The sequence below is a fragment of the Uloborus diversus genome, chromosome 2 (genome assembly GCF_026930045.1).
Source record: "Uloborus diversus isolate 005 chromosome 2, Udiv.v.3.1, whole genome shotgun sequence".
Classification (NCBI taxonomy): Eukaryota; Metazoa; Arthropoda; class Arachnida; order Araneae; family Uloboridae; genus Uloborus; species Uloborus diversus.
In genome coordinates, this window is record NC_072732.1 from 141,789,486 (window position 1) to 141,815,331 (window position 25,846).

At 32.8% G+C, this 25,846-nt stretch overlaps 2 protein-coding genes across 2 annotated transcripts in view; one reads left to right on the forward strand and one right to left on the reverse strand.

The window, feature by feature from the left end:
- LOC129217377 (polycystin-2-like) overlaps positions 1-3,173 on the forward strand; it is a 73,758-nt gene extending 70,585 nt beyond the window's left edge. The window contains exon 17 of the mRNA XM_054851667.1: positions 2,155-3,173. The gene's annotated coding sequence lies outside the window, so the exon portion shown is untranslated. The remainder of the gene's footprint in view (positions 1-2,154) is intronic.
- Positions 3,174-7,032: 3,859 nt separating this feature from the next.
- LOC129217378 (serine/threonine-protein phosphatase 2A regulatory subunit B'' subunit gamma-like) overlaps positions 7,033-25,846 on the reverse strand; it is a 40,649-nt gene continuing 21,835 nt past the window's right edge. Inside the window, exons 7-13 of the mRNA XM_054851668.1 lie at positions 24,256-24,300; positions 21,937-22,080; positions 19,047-19,183; positions 16,708-16,783; positions 16,483-16,620; positions 16,109-16,236; positions 7,033-7,630 (exon numbers count right to left, since the gene is read on the reverse strand). Coding sequence (XP_054707643.1) covers positions 7,522-7,630; positions 16,109-16,236; positions 16,483-16,620; positions 16,708-16,783; positions 19,047-19,183; positions 21,937-22,080; positions 24,256-24,300 — 777 coding nt within the window. The 3' untranslated portion in view covers positions 7,033-7,521. The remainder of the gene's footprint in view (positions 7,631-16,108; positions 16,237-16,482; positions 16,621-16,707; positions 16,784-19,046; positions 19,184-21,936; positions 22,081-24,255; positions 24,301-25,846) is intronic.

Consider the following 25,846-nt stretch of genomic DNA (forward strand, 5'->3'; position numbering starts at 1 on the left):
AAGTTAAATTTTGTATTTTTTTTATAAATTCTTCTTTTTGCTTCAAACTTTCAATATCTTAACTCTGAACCTTTTTGCAATTGGAAGTATACATCTAGGACTAACGGTTGCGAAAATAAAGGTCTTGCAGGTTAAAATGGAACACCCTGTATATTTTAATGGGAAGCTAAACAAATAAGCCTTAAATCTTGCAGTTTCCACTTATGAGTACATAACCTGATTTCAGAGTACTCACAACATACTACACTATTACTATTAGGTCAACATTGCCTTTTACAGTTTGAAAATTTTGAAAACTTTAAAAAATAAGTTAACAAAATACAAAATAAGAGAAAGAAAATAAATAGCTAGAAATTTAAAGGCAATTTTAACCTAAATGCAGTTTTAATTTTAAAACATCTCATCAACTTCAAAATGATTTTGAGACGGTCTAGTCATGGGACCTTTCACAAAAGATTCTTGTAGTAGGGAGAGTAAGGAGGCCTTAATCTTAATGCATGTTTTCCAACTTTTAAATAAATGCATATATCGCTCGTTTGGAAAAAGACTGCCATAATACGAAATTTTTAATTTTTTTTCGCTCAAAGGCTTTCAAATGACGTTATCTGCTATGGAAAATAACAGATTTTTTGTTCTAATATTAACCACGGGAGTCTTATCTTAATGTAAATTGTCTGAAGAGTTCAACTTCAAACCCTTCTCCTGTAAAATCTCATTTTATTGTATTGTGGCACTCTTCTTCCAAATGAGCGATATAGAATATCCCAACCAGTGAATGAACATACCCTAGTAAATGAAAAGGTCTTCATTCTTCTTAAAAAAATAAGGCTCCAAAAGATTTTTCTTACATGAATTGGGAATGGTAACTCTCTTCCATACAATTCCAAAAGAAAACTTGAAATTTTTCACGTGTTCATTTACTGGATTGCGACACCGTTCTTTATTTACCCCCCCCCCCCCAAAAAAAAAAGAAAGAAACTGAAGCAAAACCATAAACGTTTTTTTCAGTTTAAAAAATATTAAAATTTAATGTTTAATATTTGTTATTTTTCATGTCCCAAATACTAATTTTTAACAACATTAGGAATATCTGAAAATGAAGTTGTTCTTAACTAATCATTTAATGGTCAGATTATTCTCTTCCTGCATGTAAGAACACAACGCTTATAAAACACCTAAAAATATGTCAGACTATACTGTATCAACATGTAAGAAGTTATAAACCACCTAAAAATATGCCAGTCCATTCTACACCAAGATGCAAGAACAGTTATAGACCACCTAAAAATAGGCCAGATTATCCTGTACCAACATCCAAAAACAGTTATAAAACACCTAAAAATCTGTCATATTATCCTGTACCTACATGTTAGAAGCATTATGAACCACCTAGAAATATGCCAGATTTTCCTGCACCAACATGTAAGAAATAGTTGGTTATAAAGTATCTATAATCCCCCTAAAAATACGCCTCATTATCCTGAACTAACAAGTGAGAACAGTTATGAACCACTTGAAAATATGCGAGATTATCCTGTACCAACATGTCAGAACAGTTATAAACCACCTAAAAATATGTCAGACTATCCTGCATCAACATGTAAGAACCGCTTAAGTAAACCGCTTAAAAAATATGTCAGATTATCATGTACCAACATGTAAAAATAGTTATAAATCACTTAAAAATATGGCAGACTATCCTGTATTAACACATAAGAACAGTTATAAATCACTTTAAAATATGGCAGACTATCCTGTATCAACACGTAAGAACAGGTATAAACGATCTAAAAATATACCCAACCATTCTGTACCTACATGTAAGAATTGTTCACCAAAAAATGTATCAGATTATCCTGTACCATGTAAGAACAGTTATTTATAAACAAGTTATAAGCCAACCTAAAAATATGCCTCATTATCCTGAACCAACAGGTAAGAATAGTTATCAACCACTTAAAAATATGGCAGACTATCTTGTACCAACATGTAAGAACTGTTATAAAACCAACTAAAATGGGAAATCTCAACCTTAGAAAGAAATTTGAGCTATTCTCCAGCCTATTAATCTTCTTAAAATTCACCACAAGTAATTTGATTTGTGCTACGTGGTTTCGTGTAATAAAAAAACTGATTATTTTCTTCCCATTTCAGGATTTCTTACATTTCAAGACATTCGCACAATGCCTTTTAGCTCACATGGCACCCACAAGGTACAACTCTGACTTTTTACATGCACACCAGCAGAGAATCAACAAAGCAGAGATTCACTATTGTTACGAAGCACACGAAAGATTGAAGTCTTTCATACTTGTTCTCGGCATCAAAGATCAACTGTGAAGAATGACATTTTAAAACTTAGAAACTTAGTTGATATTTCTATGAAAATGCAAAGAATCATAGTAGATGTGCATCATGGAAGTATAGGTGAAGAGCTGAAAAACAGCTTTATATTTTCAGTAGTCAAGTATTAATTCTGCACAAGGTCATGCACAGGAAAATTCCAAGTTCAATATACCAACTACTGAAATATATTTCAAGTACAATATCTTTGAAAGCATAATCGATCAATTGTAAAATACTAAAGAAGATAGTAAAATACATAATAAAACGAATTTTATTTCTGATAATAAACTCGAAATATTATGAAGAAAGAGGCAGCTGTAAGAGATTGGAATAGGGTCAACTCTCCAGACCCCTTGGTCTACCCTAGTATGTTTATATTGATGTATATATAAAGTGTAATAAACCAAACTGTGTTTAAAAAAATTAATAAAAAAAACCCTTCTGCAACTGAGAAAAATTTAAAATAATCTGCTGTTTAAAATCAAATTCTTGTTTTGTATTTCAGCAGAAAATAAAAAAAAAATACAAAGGAAATAAACATAAAATTCAAAAATGCACTAAGGACATTATTGTTGAAGCTGCAATTTATTAGAATTTCATTCTGTACTTAACTAGAATTTGGGCAGAAAAGATATACGATAGTTTGAACATTTCATTACTGGAAAGAAACGTTAGTAATGAGTTTGTAACATACGAAGAACTTCCCTTCTCTATTTTTATTCCAAAACATAGAATGTGGAAAAAGATGTAGTATTCCTATGTGTAAATAGTGTACAGCAAAACATAGATTTTAATTCATTAGGTGTAAAAATAAATTATATTTGTCATTGTGATTTGTTTTGTTTAATTCACGTTATTATATCACTCGACTTTCGTACAAACCTCGAACATTTTTAAAGAAAAATACTCTACATTTCCAGATTTTCCTTGACCTGGAAACAGAATTTTGTCTCTAAAATTGATGGTGCTTATTTAAACTTTTTCAGCATCATAAGAAATTAACTTTTAAAATAAAACTTTATTTTTCCTTTATACTTATGAACAAACATTACAGTATATAACTTCTCACAAATTTGCAAATTAAAATATTTTCTTGGAAGAATAAAATATATTTGCTAGAAGTGAGCTCAGAAAAAAAATCTGCACAGAAATTTTTTGCTAGTACCATTTTAAGTAAAAAAAAAATAGATAAAATATCACAATCACGATAACTATCCTGGCTTTTGAGGAGACTGTTTTAATGTTCATGAATGCAGATGATTTTGTGGAGCTTCCATTTTGCTCTAATAAACTTGGAGAAGAGTCAAGAGCTTTGTTAGAAAATTAGATTGATAGCGGGGGTTTTCTCCCCTTCATATGTTTGAACAAAATAGTTGTACCGAGTGGCCCTCAAGTGGGTACACCTCCCCCCCCCCTTTTTTCAGAGCTTTTAAAGTTATAGCTGACATAGGCGGATTTAGGACTGAGTTCCTGGGGGGACAGGATTTTTTTTTTGGAGCAACATTTTCAATTGCCCTCCCCCCCTCTCCCATGTTTTTGTCTGTTTTCTGTGATGCAAAAGTCATTCTTTACTTTTTTATGTGTCGTTTTCATTACTGTGTGTAATCATGCTGTCCTTTTTAAATTGACCTTAAAAGAGAGGGGGCTGGTATTAAGAGAGTAATGCAGTGCTCCCTTTTAAGTGGGATATAGAATATCTCCAGTTTCAGGGGGCCCGGGGGTTATACTCCCCCGGAGAAAATTATCTAAAATGGATATAAAATTCTGCATTTTGAAGTCTTAAAAGGGTTAATTGGAAATAATAGGCAAAATATATATATATATATATATATATATATATATATATATATATATATTTTAAGTTTTACGCTTTAAAAGTGCTTTGTGATGCAAGTTAATACTTTAAAAGAAATGGTGCACAGATTTCGAGAATAGGTATTAAGAGAGTAACATACTGAACAGTTCTTAATTTATACACTTGATAAGAAATAAAATTGGAGCACACTTTACTTAGGAGTTTCAAAGACTTGTCTAATTACTTTCAAGGTTTAGTTAGTTAGATTGGGTTTTTGGCTCAAGAGCCCTGGTAGGTTATACTGTGGTAATTCTTTTCAGGGATTTTAGAACCTATCAATAATTTGCACTTTCCAGTCTCTGAAATTGAGTAGTAGATTATACAGTTGTACAGTATTGTTCAAACTTTGTAAGAAACGGCTATTTTAAGTTTAAAAGAAAAAATAAACTTTAATTTCCTATTCAAAAAAAAAAAAAAAAACATGATTTTTTTTTGTTATAAGATTTTGGAAGATAAGTTGTTACTATATAACTCCTCCCAAAACTGGGGGGCATTGTCCCCTTTGCCCCCCCCTTTATAAATCCACCCATGCTCTTCTGAACTATTCAAAAACGAAAAAATAATGATTTTTTTTTATTTTTTAGAAGATGTGTTGTTACTATATAAAGTCCTCCCAGAACTGGGGGGGGGGGCATTTCCCCCCTCTGCCCCCCATAAATCCGCCCATGATAGCTGAATATTTGTTATAAACAGTTACCTTAAAGACTTAAGTCATAAACACCCTTACGAACTTCATTCATATCACAACACAGCTAAACCCTGAGATCCACAAACATTCCACAGAGATACTCTGGAGTCATGAGGGTGACGACATGTTCCACGACATCTCGTTCTTCCAGCCTTGTGTGATATTGAGAGCTTCTTATATGAAATATACAGGGCTAAATTTAGAATTTTGAAATCCATGATTTTTCATGACTTCTGCTTGAAGCTTTCCATGACTCATGGGAAGCAATTTTTAAAGAAAAAACATGCATTTTTCACAAGAATATCTTAAATGTGTTTGGTGGAAATAAAATTGCAACCATCTGATCCATGCTTTGTACATGTGTCTTAAAATTCAAATCAAATCGAAATGTAGCGAACTGAACTACTATTATTACTTAAAAACAATTAATGTAACAATGACTATAGCAGGGGCAAACCCGACATGGCAAAATTGTAATGCTGTGATTGAGATCTACGCAACCTGTAGAATGCTGCTAGGTTAGTTTTGCATTACCTATAGTGATATACATGGAATAATTAGTTTTAAATTAAATATTTTGCTACCGAGGACATACTATTATGAGCCTAAAATTTCTACATTTTTTCAAAGGGGTTTAAAATAATGCTAAACACAAAATTACTAACGTTCAAGGAGTTGAATAGTAGAAAAAATCGTCATAGTAGAAAACAGCTAACAAGTTTTACAGAAGCGGATTCAATTGGATTTTGCAATGTGTAGAAAATCGAGGCTGACATGTAAAAGCGTAAGAAACAGCTTAAGATGCGCCAATTTTACTCCTAATCTGTAAAATTTGTAAAATATGTTTATTCTAGAACCCCAAATCTATGACTTATTGTCAGATTCAATGATTTTTAAAAAATTTTTGCTGAAAATCATGGTTTTTCATGACCATTTTTGATAAAGGTTGAAATCCATGACTTTCCATATACATGAACACTCTAAACCCGATTATGACATACAGAGGCTGCAGTTTCTTCCTAGTTACCAACTCATCAGTCTGAAATAGACAATAACCGAGCTGGAGGCAGATGTAATCTCATTGAAACTAACTAACTAATTGCTTATTTCTGACTCGTTCCTTTATGAACACCTACAGAACATTGTCAGGTATCATAGATTGGGACTTCTTTGAAGTCAGGAGAAGGGAGCTGACAAAGATGAAGACACAGAACCTCTTCCAATTCACTGGCAAGCAGTGGTGGCTCGTGCCTTGAAAAAGTGAGGGGGCCAGATCATGGGTGCACTCTCAGCACCCCCCCCCCTCCCTCGTTTTTTGAAAAAAAAATTAATTTTCTTAAAAAAATTATTTGTGTTGAATAAATAAAATTCATTTTAAACACAGGACAGGCTACACAAAACTTAAGTAAATCACGAAAGATATCAATGACATTCAAGCTATGTAAAATAAACAACATACAGGCAGGGTAACGGATTCTCTGCAAATCCTGTTGTAAATATTAAGGTTCAATGCGTTGGTGTTGAAGGGAAAACAGACGCATACACACAGAGATAATCCGCGGATTATATGCAGAAAAATACGGTACAATCTATTTTTTTTAATTTCAAGTACGTACGCAAAAAAAAAGGATAATAAATAATAAAAGTTATAAATTATTGTCTGAAAAAAGTGAGGGGGCCCTGGCCCCTCCCACGAGCCACCACTACTGGCAAGGAAAGGTTTTATTGAGGTAATTGTTGCCATGAATCACGATGTTAGGCTGGTGCTAAGGCACTGCTCTCACAACAGTAGGCACTTTTGTATATTGAAATTTCATTAAAAGCTATAGTATATAAATCCTCTAAACCTCTTCCATTTTAATTATGTACATAAAATTTTATCAATTGCCTTTTTTTCTAATAAATATCAATTTTATTTCTCCTCAAAATTCAATCATCTAACAAATTCAAAACTCAATTAAAAAAAACACACACACATAACTTTAATTATAAACTTAGCAAAAACATTTAGAATAAACCAAACATGGAATTTTGTTTTAATGAAAAAGTAAAAATGGTTATTCAAAAAATAAGAAAGAAAAAGAAAAAAGAGACAATAATAAAGTAAGTAAATAAATAAAACAAAGATTCTAAAAAAACACAGCAAAATTTAAAAACATGACAACTGTATACAACAAAAGTTAACTGAAAATTTAGAAAAAACATGGTACTTATAACTAATTCAGTAGTTTACTGCAATGTTTTGAAATGCAATGTACAAATTTTAAAGTTTAAGACAGCATTAAGGTCAACCATTTTGTTTAGAAAACATAACATCAGTTGCAAATAACTGAAAAACAGATAAGCAATCTCTTTCAGCTTCCATAAATTGCAAAATAAAAATATAGTTCACTCTGTTTTGTGTTAGCATTTAATCGTAATGAATTAATGTTGTTAATTACATCTAACGAATAAATCTGAAATCATAACAAAAACTTTTATTTTCTATACAGAAACAGACACATTTACAAATGATACATTTTCTATACAAAAGTACATAAAAGAAATATTATTTATAAATGCATAATTACATCAAATGAAAGTAATGTCAAATATTTCACATTTTTCATATCACAGGCACTCTGCATCTGCATTACACTTCAGCTTCATCATTATTATCAGCAACAAGAACTTCTCGATTTTCATAGGTCCAAAATCCATTCAAATCAATTAAAATGCTAACCACAGTATCTCCTTGTCCACTGAAAAATACATCCCTGAAGTTGTATTGTGAAAAATGATATTTGATACGGTAATAATGATAAAAATCTTAAAACAAGCTTTTAAACAAAATTAATAAGTAAAGCGGGGAGTTGTGGCCCATAAGTCATGGCTAAGGCGGAACTGCATGCAGTATATTGACAATACCGTAATGGTATCCAGAGAAAAACCAAGTTGAATTAATCTGTGCTTAAGGTAAAATTACAGGTAATTGTAAAAACATTTATTAACATCTTTTTCAAGAACTGTATTCAGTATTTATGAAAAAGATACCAATTGAAAGAAAATATAGTACAAGATAGAAATAAATGATTTGAACCATTGAAGAAATCACAAAATGTAGAGACCTTCTTCTACCAAAATGTAAAAAGAAAGTTGTCAAGTTTCATAAATGAAAAAAACTAACATTTGAAAAGTGGGCAAAGTCACCCTGGATGGCAGTGGCGGATCCACAGGGGAGGCGATTGGGGCGATCGCCCCCAGCCCCCCCACAGGACTTCGTGGGTTTTTTTTTTTTTTTTTTACTATTAGGTTGCATACCAAAATAAATCGTTTTTGTTTGAACACTTTCTGAAGAATAATCTAATTTTTTTTTCAAATTCAAAATTTATACATTAAATTTTTTTCATTTATGCTCAAAATTTAAATGATAAATGTTAAAAATTGAAAGCGTATTTCCTTCTCAGTGTTTGTTTTATATCGTTCGAAGGTGTAATCATTCCTGCATATTTATAACTGGTGCCATACATACGTTTTATTTTTGCTCCGGGGGGGGGGGGGGGGGGTATTACATATTCCCTTAATTTGCGGTTTTTTAGTTGATTGATATGAAAATACGGGGTTTTTTTTCTCCTTTATGTATTTGATAAATTTAATTATTTTATATATAAATGTGAGTTGATGAAGTCAGTAGCATTGCTACGGTGGCGCGGATGGGTTTGCCCCAGGTGGCACCCGAAATTGATCTTCAACTTTTTTTGAAAAATTTAAATGCTTCAATTCTAAAAAAAATTCCCCAGCATTTCAATTTATATTAAAAATTATTTTGCAGGGCGGGGCTAAGCCGGGTGACACCCCCTAGAGTGTGACACTAAAATGAATATGAGAAATTTCGATGTTTCAATACTGAATTTTATATTCAACATGAAAAAAAAAATATTTTTTTTCTATCAAACATATTGGTCTCACTAGAAGGGCATTTGAGGCGGCTGGTACTCATATGGAGTGGGGCGGGGGGGGGGGGCGGAGACACCCAAAACGCATGTAAGAGTTCCGGAAAAATGTAAATACTAACAGAAATTCGCATATGTTTTATAATCTCCCAAATGCATTGGTATTAATACAAGGGAAACGTTTATTTCGGATGATATCCCTCTCGCGGGGGGGGGGGGACACAATTTCGTTTTGTTTATGAATATTGTATGAACTTCGTTTCTTTCATCGAACATTGAATAAGGTTTTTTTTCACCTTCGGTTGATGGGGAGGGGTGAGGGGTGATAGCCCAGATTACCACCCCGGTTGACATCCAAGTTTGCTACGCCACTGATTAAGAGTAATTTAACAATGCTGTAACAGAATATGGTTTTTTAACAGATCAATTTTTTTTTAATTGTTAAAAGATCTTTTCTGTCTCTTGTATTTCGCATTTCCTAGTAAAATCTTATTCAAACAAAAGTAAACTACAATTAAAACGTTTTATTTTGATCCTAAATTAATTTTAATACTGGTTAAATAGTGGAAAATTATGTTTTGTATAACGAAAATTAACCGCTTTATTTGCTTCTGGTTCTATCATAAAAGCAATTTTTGTTACAAGATTTATTTCGATATATCTTTATTTAAACTTTTGTTTCGCGTTTTTTACTGCCGCTATTTGTAGTTTTTTTCTTCTTCTTTAAACTTAATCTTGTTTAATTGTTTTTATATATCTCGCTATCAGTTTTAATTTCTTCGCTTTACAAATTATTGTTACTATTGCTAATATAATAAAATTATTATTGTTGTTATTACTGTTATTATTTTGACTTATTTGTGAAACTTCAGTTAATACTTTACAATACAAACTTTTACAATACAATAAACGTTACTTTACAATAAACAATAGTCAGAACTTTCAGCCATCTCCGCGTCATAGATGTTTTATATTTCAGATAACTTTATGTAAATAGTAAATAAGTCCAACTCAGCAGTTTTTAATCGTTTGCTTTTATGATTTTTTCTATTTTATTCAATGCTTTTATAAGATAGAGAGTAAACATGATTTTCCTTTGAATAGAGATGAATAAATAAACTGTGCTTTTTCTTAATCGAATATCTTTTTTTTTCTCAACCTTCAAGAATATTGTGTAATAATATGTATTTTTACCCAAGTGGTAATAAATTCACCTTATGTTTGACTTATTTCTATTGCTATTATTTTTTCCTTATTATTAGTTTTATTTTTTTAATTTCCTATTTTCTCCTACTTCATTTTCATTCTTTTTTCTTCGAAAAAAAAGAATTACACCGGCGTCTGAGAAAGCACGGCAATCGTCCGAGAAGAATCCTTCCTACTCAATACCTTTAAGTAATCAGAACCATATGTTTTTTTCGACCCATGTGTTTACCCCAAGGGAACAACGTGGGTACCGCTTTATACCATTCGTTTTGAAAGCCGCTTTTCCCCCAAAAATCAAGACAAAGACAATTTCGAGGAAAGGAGCTCTTTACCAGTTTTCGTGTCAATTGTCATCTTGTTCTTATCAGTGGTTTGGACTATCATTTTTTGCGGGAGGAACACTAACACATATCCTACACGTAGTGCTTTATTGAAACGTTTGCTAGTAAAGAGTTGTCATTCGAACTCTCCAGTTTTCCTGGCTTAGATTCGAGGATATTTTCAACTTTAGCACTTTTGTTATTATTAAATATGGATTCTGGAGATGATGGCTGCGATGGCGGTGACCGTGCTGGTGCTCAGAAACGACGTAGTGGAACTCTGATTTCGTACTTTGCAAAGAAGCCACGAAACAATGCTAAGGAAAAGGAATGTTACATGCTCAGATGCTACGACATCAAATGTTGCTACCAGCCGGCAACAGGCAACAGCTGATGGTTGCAGTTTTTCGTCAACTACTGGAACTGGGGTACAAGCAACTACATCTTTATGTAACAATGCTGGTATTGACGGTAACTGTACAGATATTGGCTTAATCAACGAAAGTACACTCAACAATTTTCAAAAACATGAACTGTTGACTAACCATTGGAAACCTCCTATCAAATTTCAGTTTCCATATTCAGAGCACAAAAAGAATGGTCGGGTAGAGAAGAGGTATGCAAGTGCAAAGTATCTCGAACAATACGACTGGCTGGTATTTTCTCCTTCACAAAAGGGCTATTTTTGTAAGGCCTGTGCCCTCTTTGCTGTTTATGGAGGATTTAAGAAAACTGTTCTGTTATCTAAACTCGTGAAGAAACCTCTGAAGAGTTTCGCAAAATTGACAGGAAAGGATGGAGACCTCACAGTCCATGCCTGCATATCTACCATAAGGAAGCGTTGGAGGTCGCTGTTAATTTTTACAGACATATGAGAACCCTGCATTTGAAATATTGAATCAACTGCTGACGCACAGACAGGAGCAAATGACCCAGAACAAGAAAGCTTTGGTATCAATAGTGGAAACAGTTCTTTTGTGCGGCCGCCAGAATATCGCTTTTCGTGGTCATCGTGACGACGGGGTGCTAGTGTAAGAGCCTGTGACAGAAAATGAAAGAAATTTTAGGGCGTTACTCCGGTTCCAAGTTTCGACAGGCGATGAAAATTTGGAGCGACACTTGCGCACATCTTCTTCCCGCAATTCCTACATCAGTAAAACTACCCAAAATAAACTGATCGAATGTTGTAGCAAAGAAATTCAGAGGACAATTCTTGAACGAGTGAAAAAATCAATATACTACAGTATCATTTTTGACGAAACAACGGATGTTAGTCATTCATCCCAGTTGTCCCTTGTGCTCCGGTACACATTCAAAGAAACTGACAACGTGGAGGTGCGGGAGGACTTTTTTTCCTTTGTGAATTTATATGAGTCAATGGAAAAAAGTGATGAACAGAGCAAACTTTGACTGACCGGAGAGGAATTGGGAAAGCAGGTGGTGAAGCTGCTGAAGGAGAATGGCCTTCTACTAGAAAACTGCATTGGTATATCAACAGACACCTGTAGCGTTATGGTATCCGAACAACGCGGTGCAGTAAAACAAATTCAGAAGACAGCATCAACCGCTGTTCACAGCCCATGTTACAATCACAAACTAAACCTTTCTCTTTCTAAATCAAGTTCCGTTGCTTCAATTAGGAATGCGATTGGTGTAATTAAACAAGTTGCGTCATTTTTTAACGGCTCAGCGAAGCGGACCGAAGTCATTCGGCGGAAATTAGGGAGCCAGCTTATGTCACTCGTAGAAACAAGATGGGCTGAGCGGCACGACAGTGTCATGAAGTTTCGCGAGGACTTTGCTGGAATTGTAGATGCGTTGGAAGAAATATCAAATTGGCAGGACTTAAGTACTTCCACAAAAGCGAAAACGCTAACCCTGTCACTGTGCAACACAGAATTCATTGTTTCTTTGCTCAGCTTATCAAAAGTATTAAGCTTAACCGTTGCGCTAAGCCGGTACCTCCAGCAAGAAGATTTAAACATAGCAACTGCTACTGGAGCCGTGGAGGATGTTATGGAGGTGTTGACCAAGCTCCGGGAAAATGCTGATGAAGAGTTTAGCAGTATTTTTCAAAAGGTAATAGAAATTTGTGAGACCATAGGTCTAGAAGTAAAAATACCGCGCATTACAGTCAAGCAAACGCAGCGAGGGAATGTTCCGGCTGAGAACGCAGAGATGTATTATCGGCGAAACGTATTCCTGCCTTTACTTGACTGTATTTGTCAAGACATACAGTGCCGCAAATTTGGAAGCCTTGGAGCTGAAATATCTTCTCCCAAAGCACCTAATAAAGAAGGATGTTAAATCAAGTACCATTAATAATCTGAGTAGTCGATACTGGAAGTTGGCTAAAGCCAGCAGTGAGCACGAGATGAGAAGAGTTCTGGCTGCCGAAGTCACTCTCTGGCAAGCTAAGTTGCGAAGGATGGCCAGAAATGAAAGCAGAACACCAACAGTAGCTGAAGCTTTTGATGAGTGCGACAACAGTGTTTTTCCGATGATTAAATTCCTGTATCAACTTCTGTTGACACTACCAATAAGTGTCGCAAGTGCTGAGCGTAGTTTTTCGGCCCTGAAACGCCTTAAGACTTGGCTAAGAAATTCTATGTCTCAAGAAAGATTAGTGGGCTTGGCACTTCTCTATGTTCACCAGGACATTGAGCTGAAGGCTGTAAATGTCGTGGAAAGATTTATGAAAACGAAGAATCGTAGACTGCAAATAGGAGAATAGAGACACAGTTTATTTTCCCATCTCAAGAGCAGCATCTAATCCCTGCCTTCCACACAATTTTCATATTTCTCCAAATTGTTGGAAATTATGTCTTTAGCTATTAAGGGTATTTATTTTACAAACCAGTTTTAAAAAGTAATTCTGATCTTGTATTTAAAATTTCTTTTATTTGCCGTTTTTAAACATTTAATACCTCTCATTCTGAAAAAGGCAATTTCTTTGCATCCGATATGGGAATAGGATTTTTCTGTTTTGTTTACTGCATTTTATAAAGAGATATATTTTTTTTATTATTAAAACTAATTTAAACATTTTAAAACGAAGCTGCGTGCCTTTTGAGAGTGTCAAATGTCATTAAATGCTGAAATGCTGACTTAATTTTATTTTTGTATCAATTGTTTTAAATTTTGTAGTTTATATACATAACATTTCCAGCTAATATCTTACTTCTGCATAAATAAGTAAATGAAATATTAGACTAAGGGAAAACTAAAAATTAGTTGTGAGCGTTTTGATTTTACCTTAAAAAATAAATCCATTACTGCTGCAAAGTGTAAATGAAGTATGTATCTTTTGTATATTAATTGTAAATTTTTTATTTATTCATTTACTGTGTTTTTTATTTTGATGTTTTTATTTTCAAAACTGAAATATCTTTGAATGCGCTATGCAATCGAACTTTTCTCAGCTTTCTATTTCGTATGTTATAAAAGGTAAACAAAAGCAAACATTATTTTTATTTTTGTTTAAATCATGAATTGAAATATTTTGAACGAAATTCTAGGCTCAAATGATAGAAGTTAAATGCTGTATTACTATTTTAATTTTTTTTTCAAAACTGTTTTAATTTTTGAAATATATACGTATTATTTTTACTTTTCAAGTCTGTGTTTATAAGTACGTGAAATCTCAGAATCAACTCATATTGTATAGATTAAGAAATTTGCATTTTCTAACATTTAAATTATTTTCTATATTCAGTCATAAATTGAATTTTCATTAATTCCAAAATATTTCCTTTTCGACAGAAAACTCTCTTTGCAGAATTTGATATTTGAAATTAAAGTAAATATTTTTTTCAATCTTTAAAACATAAAAATTTCTGAATAAATATTGAATAAAACAAATTCTATTAGTGAACTTTGGTAGTTGCTTGTTTTCATTTTTTCTGCAATCATTAGACATTATTTTTATTCAAAAATGTATTACCGAGGAGATTCATAGAAATGCCTCATAAATCCATGTCATATCGATCTCTGAAAATCCCACGTTACATTAGAATGGTATTTTTTTTCATTCCGTAATAGGATAAGAGAAAATATATAAAAAATGGCGATATAAGGGAATGTATTTCCTTTATTTGTAAGACTCAATTTAAAAGCTCATGAATGATCTTCGCAACGAAATAGCTTTTGTGCGTCCGATACTTTTGAGCGCATGTGAGAACGGATGGGATGGAATCATAGGCGGCTCGTGGAGGCAACTGCCCCTCCTTTTCAAAAACAAAGGGGCACTGCCCCTCCGTTTTTCTAACTTCAAAGTTATAGATCGACTGGAAAATGCTGGTGCTGATCGATTCACGTGTTTAAAGAAAGAAGAATTGACTTAATAAGGGTACTTTAAATGTTTGTCACGTTTTTTGATGAAGATTAAATTGGAGCTTTGAATCGAAAGAAGGAAGTCTACTGTTGATATTTGTCTCGAGATTTCAGGTCGTGTTCCTAGGTTTTTTTTTTTTTGAGACGATCATTTAACCAACAACAAAAATACCACAGCCCAATTTTATAAAATTTAAAATAAAATAATAAATAAATAAATAAGGGCGCTGCCCACATCCCCCCTCCCGTGACTTCTCTGACCCCCCCCCCCCCCAAAAAAAAATTTTTGTGGACCAATCGCCCCATGGATAAAATCGCCCCCCCCCCAAAACAGGCCTCTGGATACGCCACTGCTGGATGGCGGTATCTAAATTTTTGTTTAGTGGCATAAAACTATAAATAATAGTTCATTATCCCTTCTCCAGGCAGTTATAGAATACACTAAAAAGAAGTATTTGAAAAAGGTAAAAATTCAAAAATTGAAACATAACATGAGAAATTAGTATGTTGTGGCCATCAAAAAACTTTCTTCTATATTTTTTTTATATACTCTGATCCCTCCCCATGCCTGACAAAGAATCAGTATTCCCCCCCCCCCCCCCCAAATGCACGCAAAACAATTTCCGAGTTATCTCAAAAACAAAGTAAATAGCAAAAGTTATTTTTAAAGCCTTGCTTAAATTAATGACAAATATTTTGTTTGTGGACAAGATGGAAACAGTTAAAAATTTTAAATCATTGAGATTTTCTGAAAAATTTCCAACAAAAGAATCAGGTCTTGTACCCCTTAATGTTTACCTGTCAATAAGTTTTCGTTTGATTCTGTTCATTATTTCTTGAGATTTAGCACTCACAAGAATCAAGAAAAAATGTTTGATGGCTAAATTCCCTTTTGAGCTATTAGCACCAAAATTGAATCAGCACCTGCACCCCTTAGGGGCAACATTTGGACAAAATTTTGTTTGATTCTGCCAGTTACTTCCTGAGGAATAGCAGGCATGCATAACTGAAGAAACGTTCAATTGCTCCACCCCCTTGGAGGAATTCGTGCATCTAACTTATGGGCACAAGTTCACATGGGGGGGGAGGGGCACATATATGTATTAAATTTCACTTGATTTCATGCAGTAATTTTTTCTGTAGAGCGGCGACAAACACCCGGTCACCCACAGCCAGACAGACATTTTCCAAAAATGTTCGAAAAAAGACTCGGCACACTTCAATACGTTCGGATTTGTCAAAATTTGAAATTCCAAAATTTGCACAAAACCAATACTTTTTTCTATATATTAGATATATAGAAGAAAGTAAAAAGGGAATGTCACACATCCACAGGTACTGAAAATTGCAAAAAAAAAAGTTTGCATTTGTCCAAATTTTGTAGAAATATAAAAAAAGTCGGATGAGAAAATTAAAAGAACTATTTTACCAAAATATCAAATCTTGTAAGGTCACTTTCAATGGGTCAGAAGGTTTGATCATGTCAAATATTTCATCTTTCACATCTTCAAAAAGTACAGGTTCTTGACCATGTGCTTTCATCTGTTCCTGAATGGCCTGAAAGGTAAATAAAAATGATTGCTTATAAAAATTACAAACTACACACAACAGAAACTAAAAAAAATCTTTAAGCCATATTAAAAAACTGCAGTATATGAAAAAAAATAATGCAGTTCCTAACAAAAAAAACTGCAGAATAATAACTGATGTATTCTAACCAAAAAAAATTTCACATAAAAGTGTTAGCACTTTTCATGAGTAAATTATCCAGCATTAAATTTAATTGAATTAAAAACTACTTACTCTGAAAAAGTAATTAAAATCAAATACAGTGAGGTAATTCTTTTGCTGAATATCCAGAAGTTTAAAGAAATATTGCAAAGATTGTGGCTCTTTACGATTTTCCAACGCAAGGACAAAATCTAAATAGGTCTTATAATCCTAAAATGAAATAAATTATATGTATATTAATAAGATATGCTGATATTCATCAAAAATTATAAAATGATGATAAATAGATAAAACTACCATTTCTCTGTCATATGTTAAGCATTCTTGAAAAACTCTTTCAATGAAAATTGGAGTGAGAGTACCAGTTCCATATCTGGAATTTTGTATTGAAAGCATTTTAAATTTCTTCAAATTTTATAACACATCAACAAAATTAGGATTATACCAATAAAAAAAATTGATAAAGATACAATGATAGATTTTTTTTCCTCTGAATGGTCAATAATTCAGGCTATTAACAACATAAGAGAAATTAAATGTTTTTATAAAGCTTTAAAAAAACTAGAGTTTTCACTTTTTTATGTTTTTTTCAATTCGCAATAACTTGAAGTCCTATAACTCGAATAATATTATAACTTAAAGTTTTTATCCAGTCCCGACCCCTTTGTCTTTAATTCCATGCTTACTATTCTCTCAATATATCGAAAATAACTTCCTTCAACTCGATGTTTTTTCTAAGATTACTCGAAATTTATTTTGAAAGAAGGCAAAAAAAAAAGAAGAAAGAAACAAGTGACTATGAGAGAAAAATTAAATTCACCTTCACTTGTAATTCCTGCACAATAGACCTCTAAAGCAAGAAGAGCACCTTTTGAGCCAATGTGCAATAAAAGAGTTACACGTACAGAAACGAGTTAGGTTGTTTTCTTTTGTTGTACTGTACTGTTTACATTTTGACATATTGCTGGACACTATATTTGCTTTTAAGCTGTCAAGTTGTCAAGTCAACTGATTGTACCTTCATTCAAAGACTGAACTAAGTTAAGATACGTTCCCCTTCATTCTTTAGTTCCATCATTTGCTGATAAGTTCCTGAGAGACAGAGTGAGTTTTCTTTACTATTAAAGATGCCTGAGCAAGTACTCTGTCAATGATATTAAAAGAAAAAAAGAAACTTTTAAGGCCGTAGAATCCGAGTTTGAAACGAATGAAGATGTGCACTTTTCCTGAAAATGCCGAAAACCAAAACTAGCGGTAAGTCGAACTTCCGAAAAGTCGAAGTTTTTCGTCTGTCCCATTAGATTCGAGTTATCGCGAATTGACTGTATTTAGATAGTAGCACAAATGGTCAAAAGTTGTTTCGAGCTCCTGGCAAACTTTGGCAATGACGCACCTCGCATCATTCAATTGAAATTCAATAAAATCAATAACCTTAGCAATTAATTCCAGCAAAGGGGTACAACTTTCAGTTCCATTTCAGACAATGCATTTTTTTTCCAAAATAGCATCAATTAAAAAAAAATTTTGTTTAAAAATATCAGAAAAACAAGTGTACAATACACATAATTTATTTGAACAAAATTAAACATTACAAAGATTCTATCGTGGTTGGAAAATTAAAGCAAGCAAAAAAAGTTAAACTTTTGGTACAGCAGAAGACCATTATAACCCACACCTTGGGACCTGAGCTTTTGCGTTATACAGGTTTTTGCATTATATAGATCCTTTTCTAAATTTCAAAACTGATATTCAGAATATGCTTTTATATTTGCTTTTCAGAACAAGTTATAACTGCAATGAGTACTAAAGCACTAATTATGCAGTATAAAAACAGGTTTCGCAATCAACAAAAAGTGAATCATCTTGCACTTTTGCTCGCTTCATGGTTTGTATAACAGCATTTCCTAGAGCAATCTGGCATTTTCCCTTCTGTGAATACTAGTTTTCACTCAAAAGCTTTGAATTAAGATAGAAAGATGAAAAAAATGTTTCAAAATTTAATTTGCCTTGGAATTTTTTATGTTTGCAAGGTGGAACAAAGGGGGGCTTTTTTTACTGTAAAACTTATTGTTTACGTCTGCAAAAGTTGTGCGGTTTATAGAGAATTGCGTTATGTAGGTCAGTGTAATAAAGGTCTTCTACTGTATCAGCTAAGGTGACCAAAAATTGTGTTTTTCAAACTTTTATGGCAAAATTTTCTGGAAGATACCTCGACTTCTTTACATAATTAAAGATTACCTGAAATTATTTTCAGTCTTGGGAGGGAAAAAAATGAAAGAGAGCCTCATCTTTTTTTCCTCTAACATTACCAGAAAGTTGCAATTTTTGACGTCAATTTGAATAATTTACCCATAAAATACACCGGCGGGGGGGGGGGGGGGAGAATATCCCTCAACTGGATTTTTTTTTTTTTTAACCTCATTAAAAACCGACTAAAACTATTTTTAAATCTTCAATCTCAAAAACTTTTCAGGGGAAACACCACCCCAATCTTCCCTCCACTGAATGTTTACAATATTGCCCTTTAAATCTTTAAATTTTAGGGCCATTTTGTAGGATGGGAGTTTAGCCCTCAAGAAGCAAAAGTATAACTCCACCCATGATCATGATTAAACAAAGGACATGAATACACAAACCTTGCAAGTTCTTCCTTGCTAAGCATTCCATTATGATCGGAATCTAAATTTAAATATTGTCCATAAACACGCAAAGCCGATGGAGCTGAAAACCAATTAGCTTCCTGCACATCTTTAGGCAAAGTCTCATCTCGAAGCTGCAATAAACACTTTGATGTAATATATGAATTATTAATCCATCAACATATTTTGCTTGCTATGCATGCTCTGTATCAATACACTGACAGAAAACAATGGGAAATGTTTCAAGGGAATGCTTAGCCAAATAGTTAAGCAAATCAACAAAAATAGTACTTGAATATTGGAAATATTAAAATTAAGTTAATTAAAAAGTTTGAAGTTCAAGCATTTGTTTTTTCTTATGCAAATAGTTTATTGTAGCTACTATGTGTTTTTTTTTTTTTTGCTCTTATTAAATTTAACTTTTTTAGAAAATAAAATAACTTTATTATGAATGACAATCAATGCATTTGTTTAATAAAACATGACTCAGAGGTCACATCAAATTTCATCTTTTCCCTATAGGAGCGTTATTTCTTTGTTGGCAAGTGCAACTTGAGTGGTGCAAATATGGCTGCTTTACATATAAGTTGTTGTTGCTGATACAAGTTCACGCTTTAGTAACAAAAGCACGAATTTATTTTGAATATAAAAAGTTAAAAAACAAAGAACCTCTTTACACATGTTAAATACATTATTTTTTAACGTTCTGTGCATGTAAATATTTTTTCCTACAGTTAATAAGACAAATGAATAACTGTTACTGTTGAACAAAATTTGCTTGAAATATCTTGAACAGGAGACTTCATTTCAAACAAGCATGTTAAAATTTCGCCATTACATTATCATTTTTGAGAACCCCCAGGGGTTTGCAAACCACCGGTTGGAAGACGATGGCCTACAGTGACAGATTATGATTTTGCATTGCTCCTTGATCAACCTGAAATTGAGCCCTTCTATTTAAAGGGCAAAGTTAGAGGTTGCCACAGGGGCGGATTTACAGTGTAATCAAGGGGGTGGCGGTTGAAAACCGTAAAAGCCATCCCCCAAGCCCGTCATGTAGAAGTCGTCAAGGAATAAATTGCCCCCCCCCCCCCGGTGCTTTGAAAAATTCATGTTTCTGTATGTAAGTGAGAGTGGTTTTTGTTGTTTTCCGAAAAAATTTGAAATGACAGCATGCCCCCATCCTACCCTAACTTTGCTATCACCATGAGCCGCTGTATCGACCAGTTGGTTTGTCTGAAATTTAATTTTCTGTGATGAAAATACAAATCCGCACAAACAGTGTTTCCACTACGACATTTTCTGCAGCAAAGATGTAGTTAAAATTGAACGGTTTCTAGAATGGATAGAGCCCGGGGAAAATATGTCACTCTAAATGAAAATATATTTGAAGCTGACTTCATATTGAACAACATTTTTGAACGTTCAGTGTCAGAATATTTTACTCACAAAAGCAAAAAGTGTAAAGTATATGTTGTAAACTAGTTTTGTGAAAGTGCTTTAAAGATGCTGTTTCTGTCTAAAACTTATTTAAAATTATGTTTTTGTTGCAATCTTGACAACTTTATATCATGTGAATGTAGTTTACGTTGATAAAATCTGGAACTACTATAGTTTTCACCCTGAATGCTCACATTACTTTCTTAATCATGGCAATGTCTTAACATACCAGAGTATAGTATAATCCTGGAAGGAAAAGTTGTAAAGACATTTACATATGGAAATACAAAAATTATTAAAATTTTAAAAAAGGGGGAGGGAGCTTGAGTTGTAAAATTAAAGAATGGGCAACCAACGCCTTCCATCCTCGACTACACTACTGTCTAAAACTTTAAAGCAAATTTATAGAATTTACTTGATTAAAACAATAGCGATTTCTAGTAGTTTCTTCAATTGCATATAATTGGTTTCAAAAAATGACGGTCACGAAGGGGGCAGCAGCCCCCACTGCCCCCCTAGTAAATCTGCCACTGGGTTGCCACACGTCAATAAAAGAAAAAAATAGGCAATTAAAAACCATCTGTCAGTTTCCACGTGATTGACATCGCAAAAATAAACTAATGACCTTAAAGTGAAAAATGCAATAAGTGACGGATAAAAGCTTTGCAACAAAAATCAAGATGCAGCAGTGGCAGATTCTTCAAAGTACCTCACAAGGAGAGGGGTATCCAGGGGAAGAAGTCAGCCAAGCATAATGCATTTGGGTAGAGGTTTGTGTCAATATTTTGCTCCGCGGCTGGGATCTCTTGATTGGTCCAGCACATAAGTACATACAGATGACATGAAAAAACTTATCAATATTACTGCAATGATAATCAAAATGGATATTTTTGTCAGTCATGTGTACATACAAGCAACATGAAAAAAAAAACTATATTTGGAGCAAATCTAACCTTGCAGCATTGTGAAGGCTACAGAGATCCTAATCACAGCATTATGATGCTGCCAGGTTTGGATTGCCCCAACTATAGTGATACAGAAAAGATTACGTTAGAGATTTAGGCTGAAATTTGAACGAGATTTTTTTCCCTTTCTTTTGTAAATACAACACTTTTTTTGCTTTGTACAAGGAAGTAAAAATAGATGCAGAAGGGATTAGCAAATATTTTATTTCAAAAGACTTAGCAGCTTTTTAATAATAAATTTAAGAAAAAAGGTCTTCAAACCCAGAAACAATAAAAGTTAAAAGGATTTTGTAACATGTTTAGAAATACTGAAAAACAAAAACCAAAGATACAGACAATTTTATGCATGCATACTGCATATAAAAACAATACTGAAGAAAATACATTTTATTCTGATTAATACAGAACACTAAAAAAAACTTTCTGATTAAAATCTGAAAATACAACTAATTGCCCTTTTTTTTTTCCTTCAAAACACCGACCTCCAATAAGTCATCCAAAAAGCTGCAAGCTAGTATATCTTGAATTTTCACTTTATTGGTGCGCAAAGGATCCAGAAAGAAAAAGAACTTCCTCACTGCAGTGCACACATAGAAAGAATGAAAAGAAGTTTCTAGGCCATCTAACTAAAAAGTTGGCCTAATTAGTATATAAAATAATGTATGCATTATTACAATACAAGTTTATTTTATATGTTTTTTGAATTTATAAAAAAAAAAGTTTTTCATGTTGCAAAAAAATAGTTTAAGAAACTTGGAAAGGGGTTTCATGTTTCATACAAGTCACATTGCAAATCTTCAATAAAGAAACTTTCTGTATTATTTGTATTTATTTCAGTTACATTTATAGATTATGTTTCAACACAAAACATAATTTTTTTTCAAGGAGTATTCAAGGGCTTTTCAAGGAAAAATGAACATTTTCGAGGACTAGTTAGGATTCTTTAAAAGTGTGATTTTTTTACAATAATAAAATAAAAAGTGTTAATTTTATTCTAGGTCACATAAAAGTTTCCTGTATTAGACAAAGCCTATTACACCACGCTAATAAAGCTTCAAAATCAACCACTATTAGAGTGGGCTGAAAGGATCAGACTACCACTGACCAAAAATAACAATAAAAGAGTAATATTTTAAAAGACTAATGCAGTACAATAAGTAATTTAAAAACATTTAGAAGCAATTTAAAAATAAATTTCATAGTTTTGCAGTGACTGAAATTGGGGAACATATGAGATATTTTCACAATGCTTTTTCGCTTTACACAAGACAGAGATTTGTATGCATAAAAGTTTGGCATCTAATACATTGTTTTCAGTCACATGCGATTCAAGAGTGGAAATATTCAAAGCTACATTTTCAGCAATAATAAAGTTGATAGCTATGGTCAGTTATTTAATAGTTTAAATCAAATTAAGAAAATAAATGAATGAGTTGTTAAAATTAAAAATAAAATAAGCAGATTTAGGGTAGCATATTTTAAAATAGATTCCAACTTTTAAAATAATTGGAAAATTAACAAACACTGCATAATTTTTAGCAAAGCATGAGCTTCATGTTGGCAAGGTTTCAAAGGCAAGGTTTTTATTAAATCAGTTCTTAATTGTGAAAATTTAGTGAAGTGAAAATCTTAAATAAGTCTATTATTTTTCTTTGACACCGATTTTTCCCAAAAGAAAAAAAAAGTTCCCGAAACTAATCTGGTTTTTCTGAAAAATTGGATTTTCGTAGCATACAAATAAACAGATACTCCAAGAAAAACTGCAGCAAAAAAACTTTTGACAAGATTTTTTTAATGTATCTTTTTAAAATAAATCACAAGATTCAGGAACTAAACACATATTTTGATGATTTTCAAAACAATAAGTAGCTGTAAATAATTCAAATACACTATCATCAAAAGTCAAATGTTGAAAATCCGCTCATGGGAAATCTTTTAAATTAGGTCTTCTCATTCTAAACAAAAAAAATATTTTTTTCTCACAGTGAAAATACTACAGATACACCTAAAGGCAAACAGCTTTCTGCTTTATCCACTATGGTCAACATTATACATTTGACAAAGCGGAAACTTTTTAGAATTCAGGAACCTTACCAAAATTCAAAAACAAAACATACACACATTATGCATTAAATATGTAAAAAAAAAACTTTAACAAATAGAAAGGTAGGGTACATTTAAAAATAAGTTAAAATACTATCTTCATCAAGCAATAAATAAATACCTTTGTGCCGAAAAATAACAGGAAATATCCAACGTTGTTTAGCACAAGTAAACAGATTTCAGAATACACGTGTTTGGAGGTTTCAAGGAACCCCTTTTTCAATTCAAAGGTGGGAGCTTCTAAATGTAAAGACACCCAGTAAAAGCTGGGTGTATTCTGAAATCTGTTTATTTGTGCTAAACAACGTTGGATATTTCCTGTTACTATCTTCATTATTTATGAAATCATGCTGCAATTTATCAATACTATTTTCAATATGTTCTCTCAAGTTAATAACTTAAAAATCTCAAGTCCCTAAGTTTAAATCTGATCCTCATAAGATTTCTCTGCCCCCTTCCGCCTTCTTTCTTTTTGACTATAGAAGAAGTTACACTTAACTCAAGGTGAAAGTTATTTAAAAAAATTAATAGATAATCAAAGATTTTCCCTTTAATTTCTCTCTTTATAAAAACTATAAGTTTTCTTTCTTTTTAAAAATTTTTGTTTGCTTTTAAAACAATTTTATAGTTTGAAAATTGCATATAACAAAGAAAAGACATTTGAAACATAAAAGGATAAAAAAAATTTGATGTGTTACCTGAGATAGTGTCGGTATAAGTTCCAAAATGTAATTTTCTAAATCCTAACAAAAAATAAGCAAAATGCATTTATTACATCGTAAAACAATCAAAAATGTAAGTAATGACAACAATAAAACTATTATAAAATAAAATTTCCCTCTTGTTAGGAATGTCTAGAAGGATATTTTTCCTTTCTATAAATCATGTAACCTCTTTGTTCCAAATGCATTTGGAACCAATGATAAAAATAAACAGTTACAACTTGTGAACTCTAGCCATTCTAGTTTTATGACAATTAATCAAATGACAACAAAGATAATATTTTTTAAAAAGTTATTCTCAAACAAAAATAGCAGATGATAACTTGCTGAAAGAGGGTCGTTCTTGTGACGTAAAATGTTATTACCCTCTTCTACTTTGAATTTTTAACATTCAAATGCTTTGCTTTGTTATCAGAGCAGCAAATTCAAAATTAAACTTCAAGTTAATCAACAGGTTTTATTTTTATGTGTTCAGCTTTCAAGTTCAAAAAAGGGTACTGCATTTCTACAGTCAAAAAATCAAATACAGTAGCAGTCTCCGCTTGATTAGGAGCACAGTTTATGTTATCAGTCGTTTATTGCTATCAAAGTCACTTAGGTCTATTTTTTCCTATTCATTTCAATGTTAAACTATCAGCTTATGTAATCATTACATTATTTCATGTTATCAGTTTCTGAATTAGGAATGGAGGTTTTTTTTTTTCAGAAATGATCAGAAACTGCTTTGCCTATTCAAGACATTGTCAAAAAGTTGATCTGTAAACAAAAAAATGATAGGAGACCCTTCAGATATGACATCTTAATTGGGTCATGGGTGAAAGTTGCTTGAGGTATCGCTGTCCTCAAACATAATCATGCCTTGATGGTGAGGAATCTCTTAATAATGCTGAAATGAGGAATATATTGAAAGTGCAGAAATGTAAAGCACACAAAACCGCTCAAATGACTTTAAAAAAAAGTGATAATGAGCAATTTATCAATGATCATCTAAAAAATTGTCGACAATCAATAGAAAATATTTTTTTAAAAGAATCAATAATACTGATGTGATATGAGGCAGTGAGAAGCAAATTGATGTAAGTGCCAAAGTTAAAAATTTGGGGACAACCAGTACAAATGGTTAAAGAACCTTTCCTCTGCTTTGGATCAAGAGATGGTACTAGAATCTCTGGTGGGTGCTGATATACAGCAAGATTAGGGCCATGGTCGCCGGATGGGTAATGCATCGGACTTGTGACCGGAGGATCCAGGGTTCAATCCTTGCTGGTGGAAGATCCACCGTCTTCATTAATGGTGACTGAGGGAAGTTAAATATGCTCGTAGTCACAAAGCCGTCCAAGTGAAACGATACCTCTGGGGGTGCTGGACCAGGGATTGCTTGGTTTCTGGTCTGGTTCAAAAAATCAGAGCTGTCTGCAGGGTCCCATCCAACTGGTTAAGCCACAAATAGCGGCAGGTACGGGGGACTCTGGGGTGAAAAGTGAAAAGTATACAGCAAGATTCAAGAAAAAATATCAACAAAGGCCTACCAAGGATCAGAACTTGAAATGCCTTTTACTCTAAACTT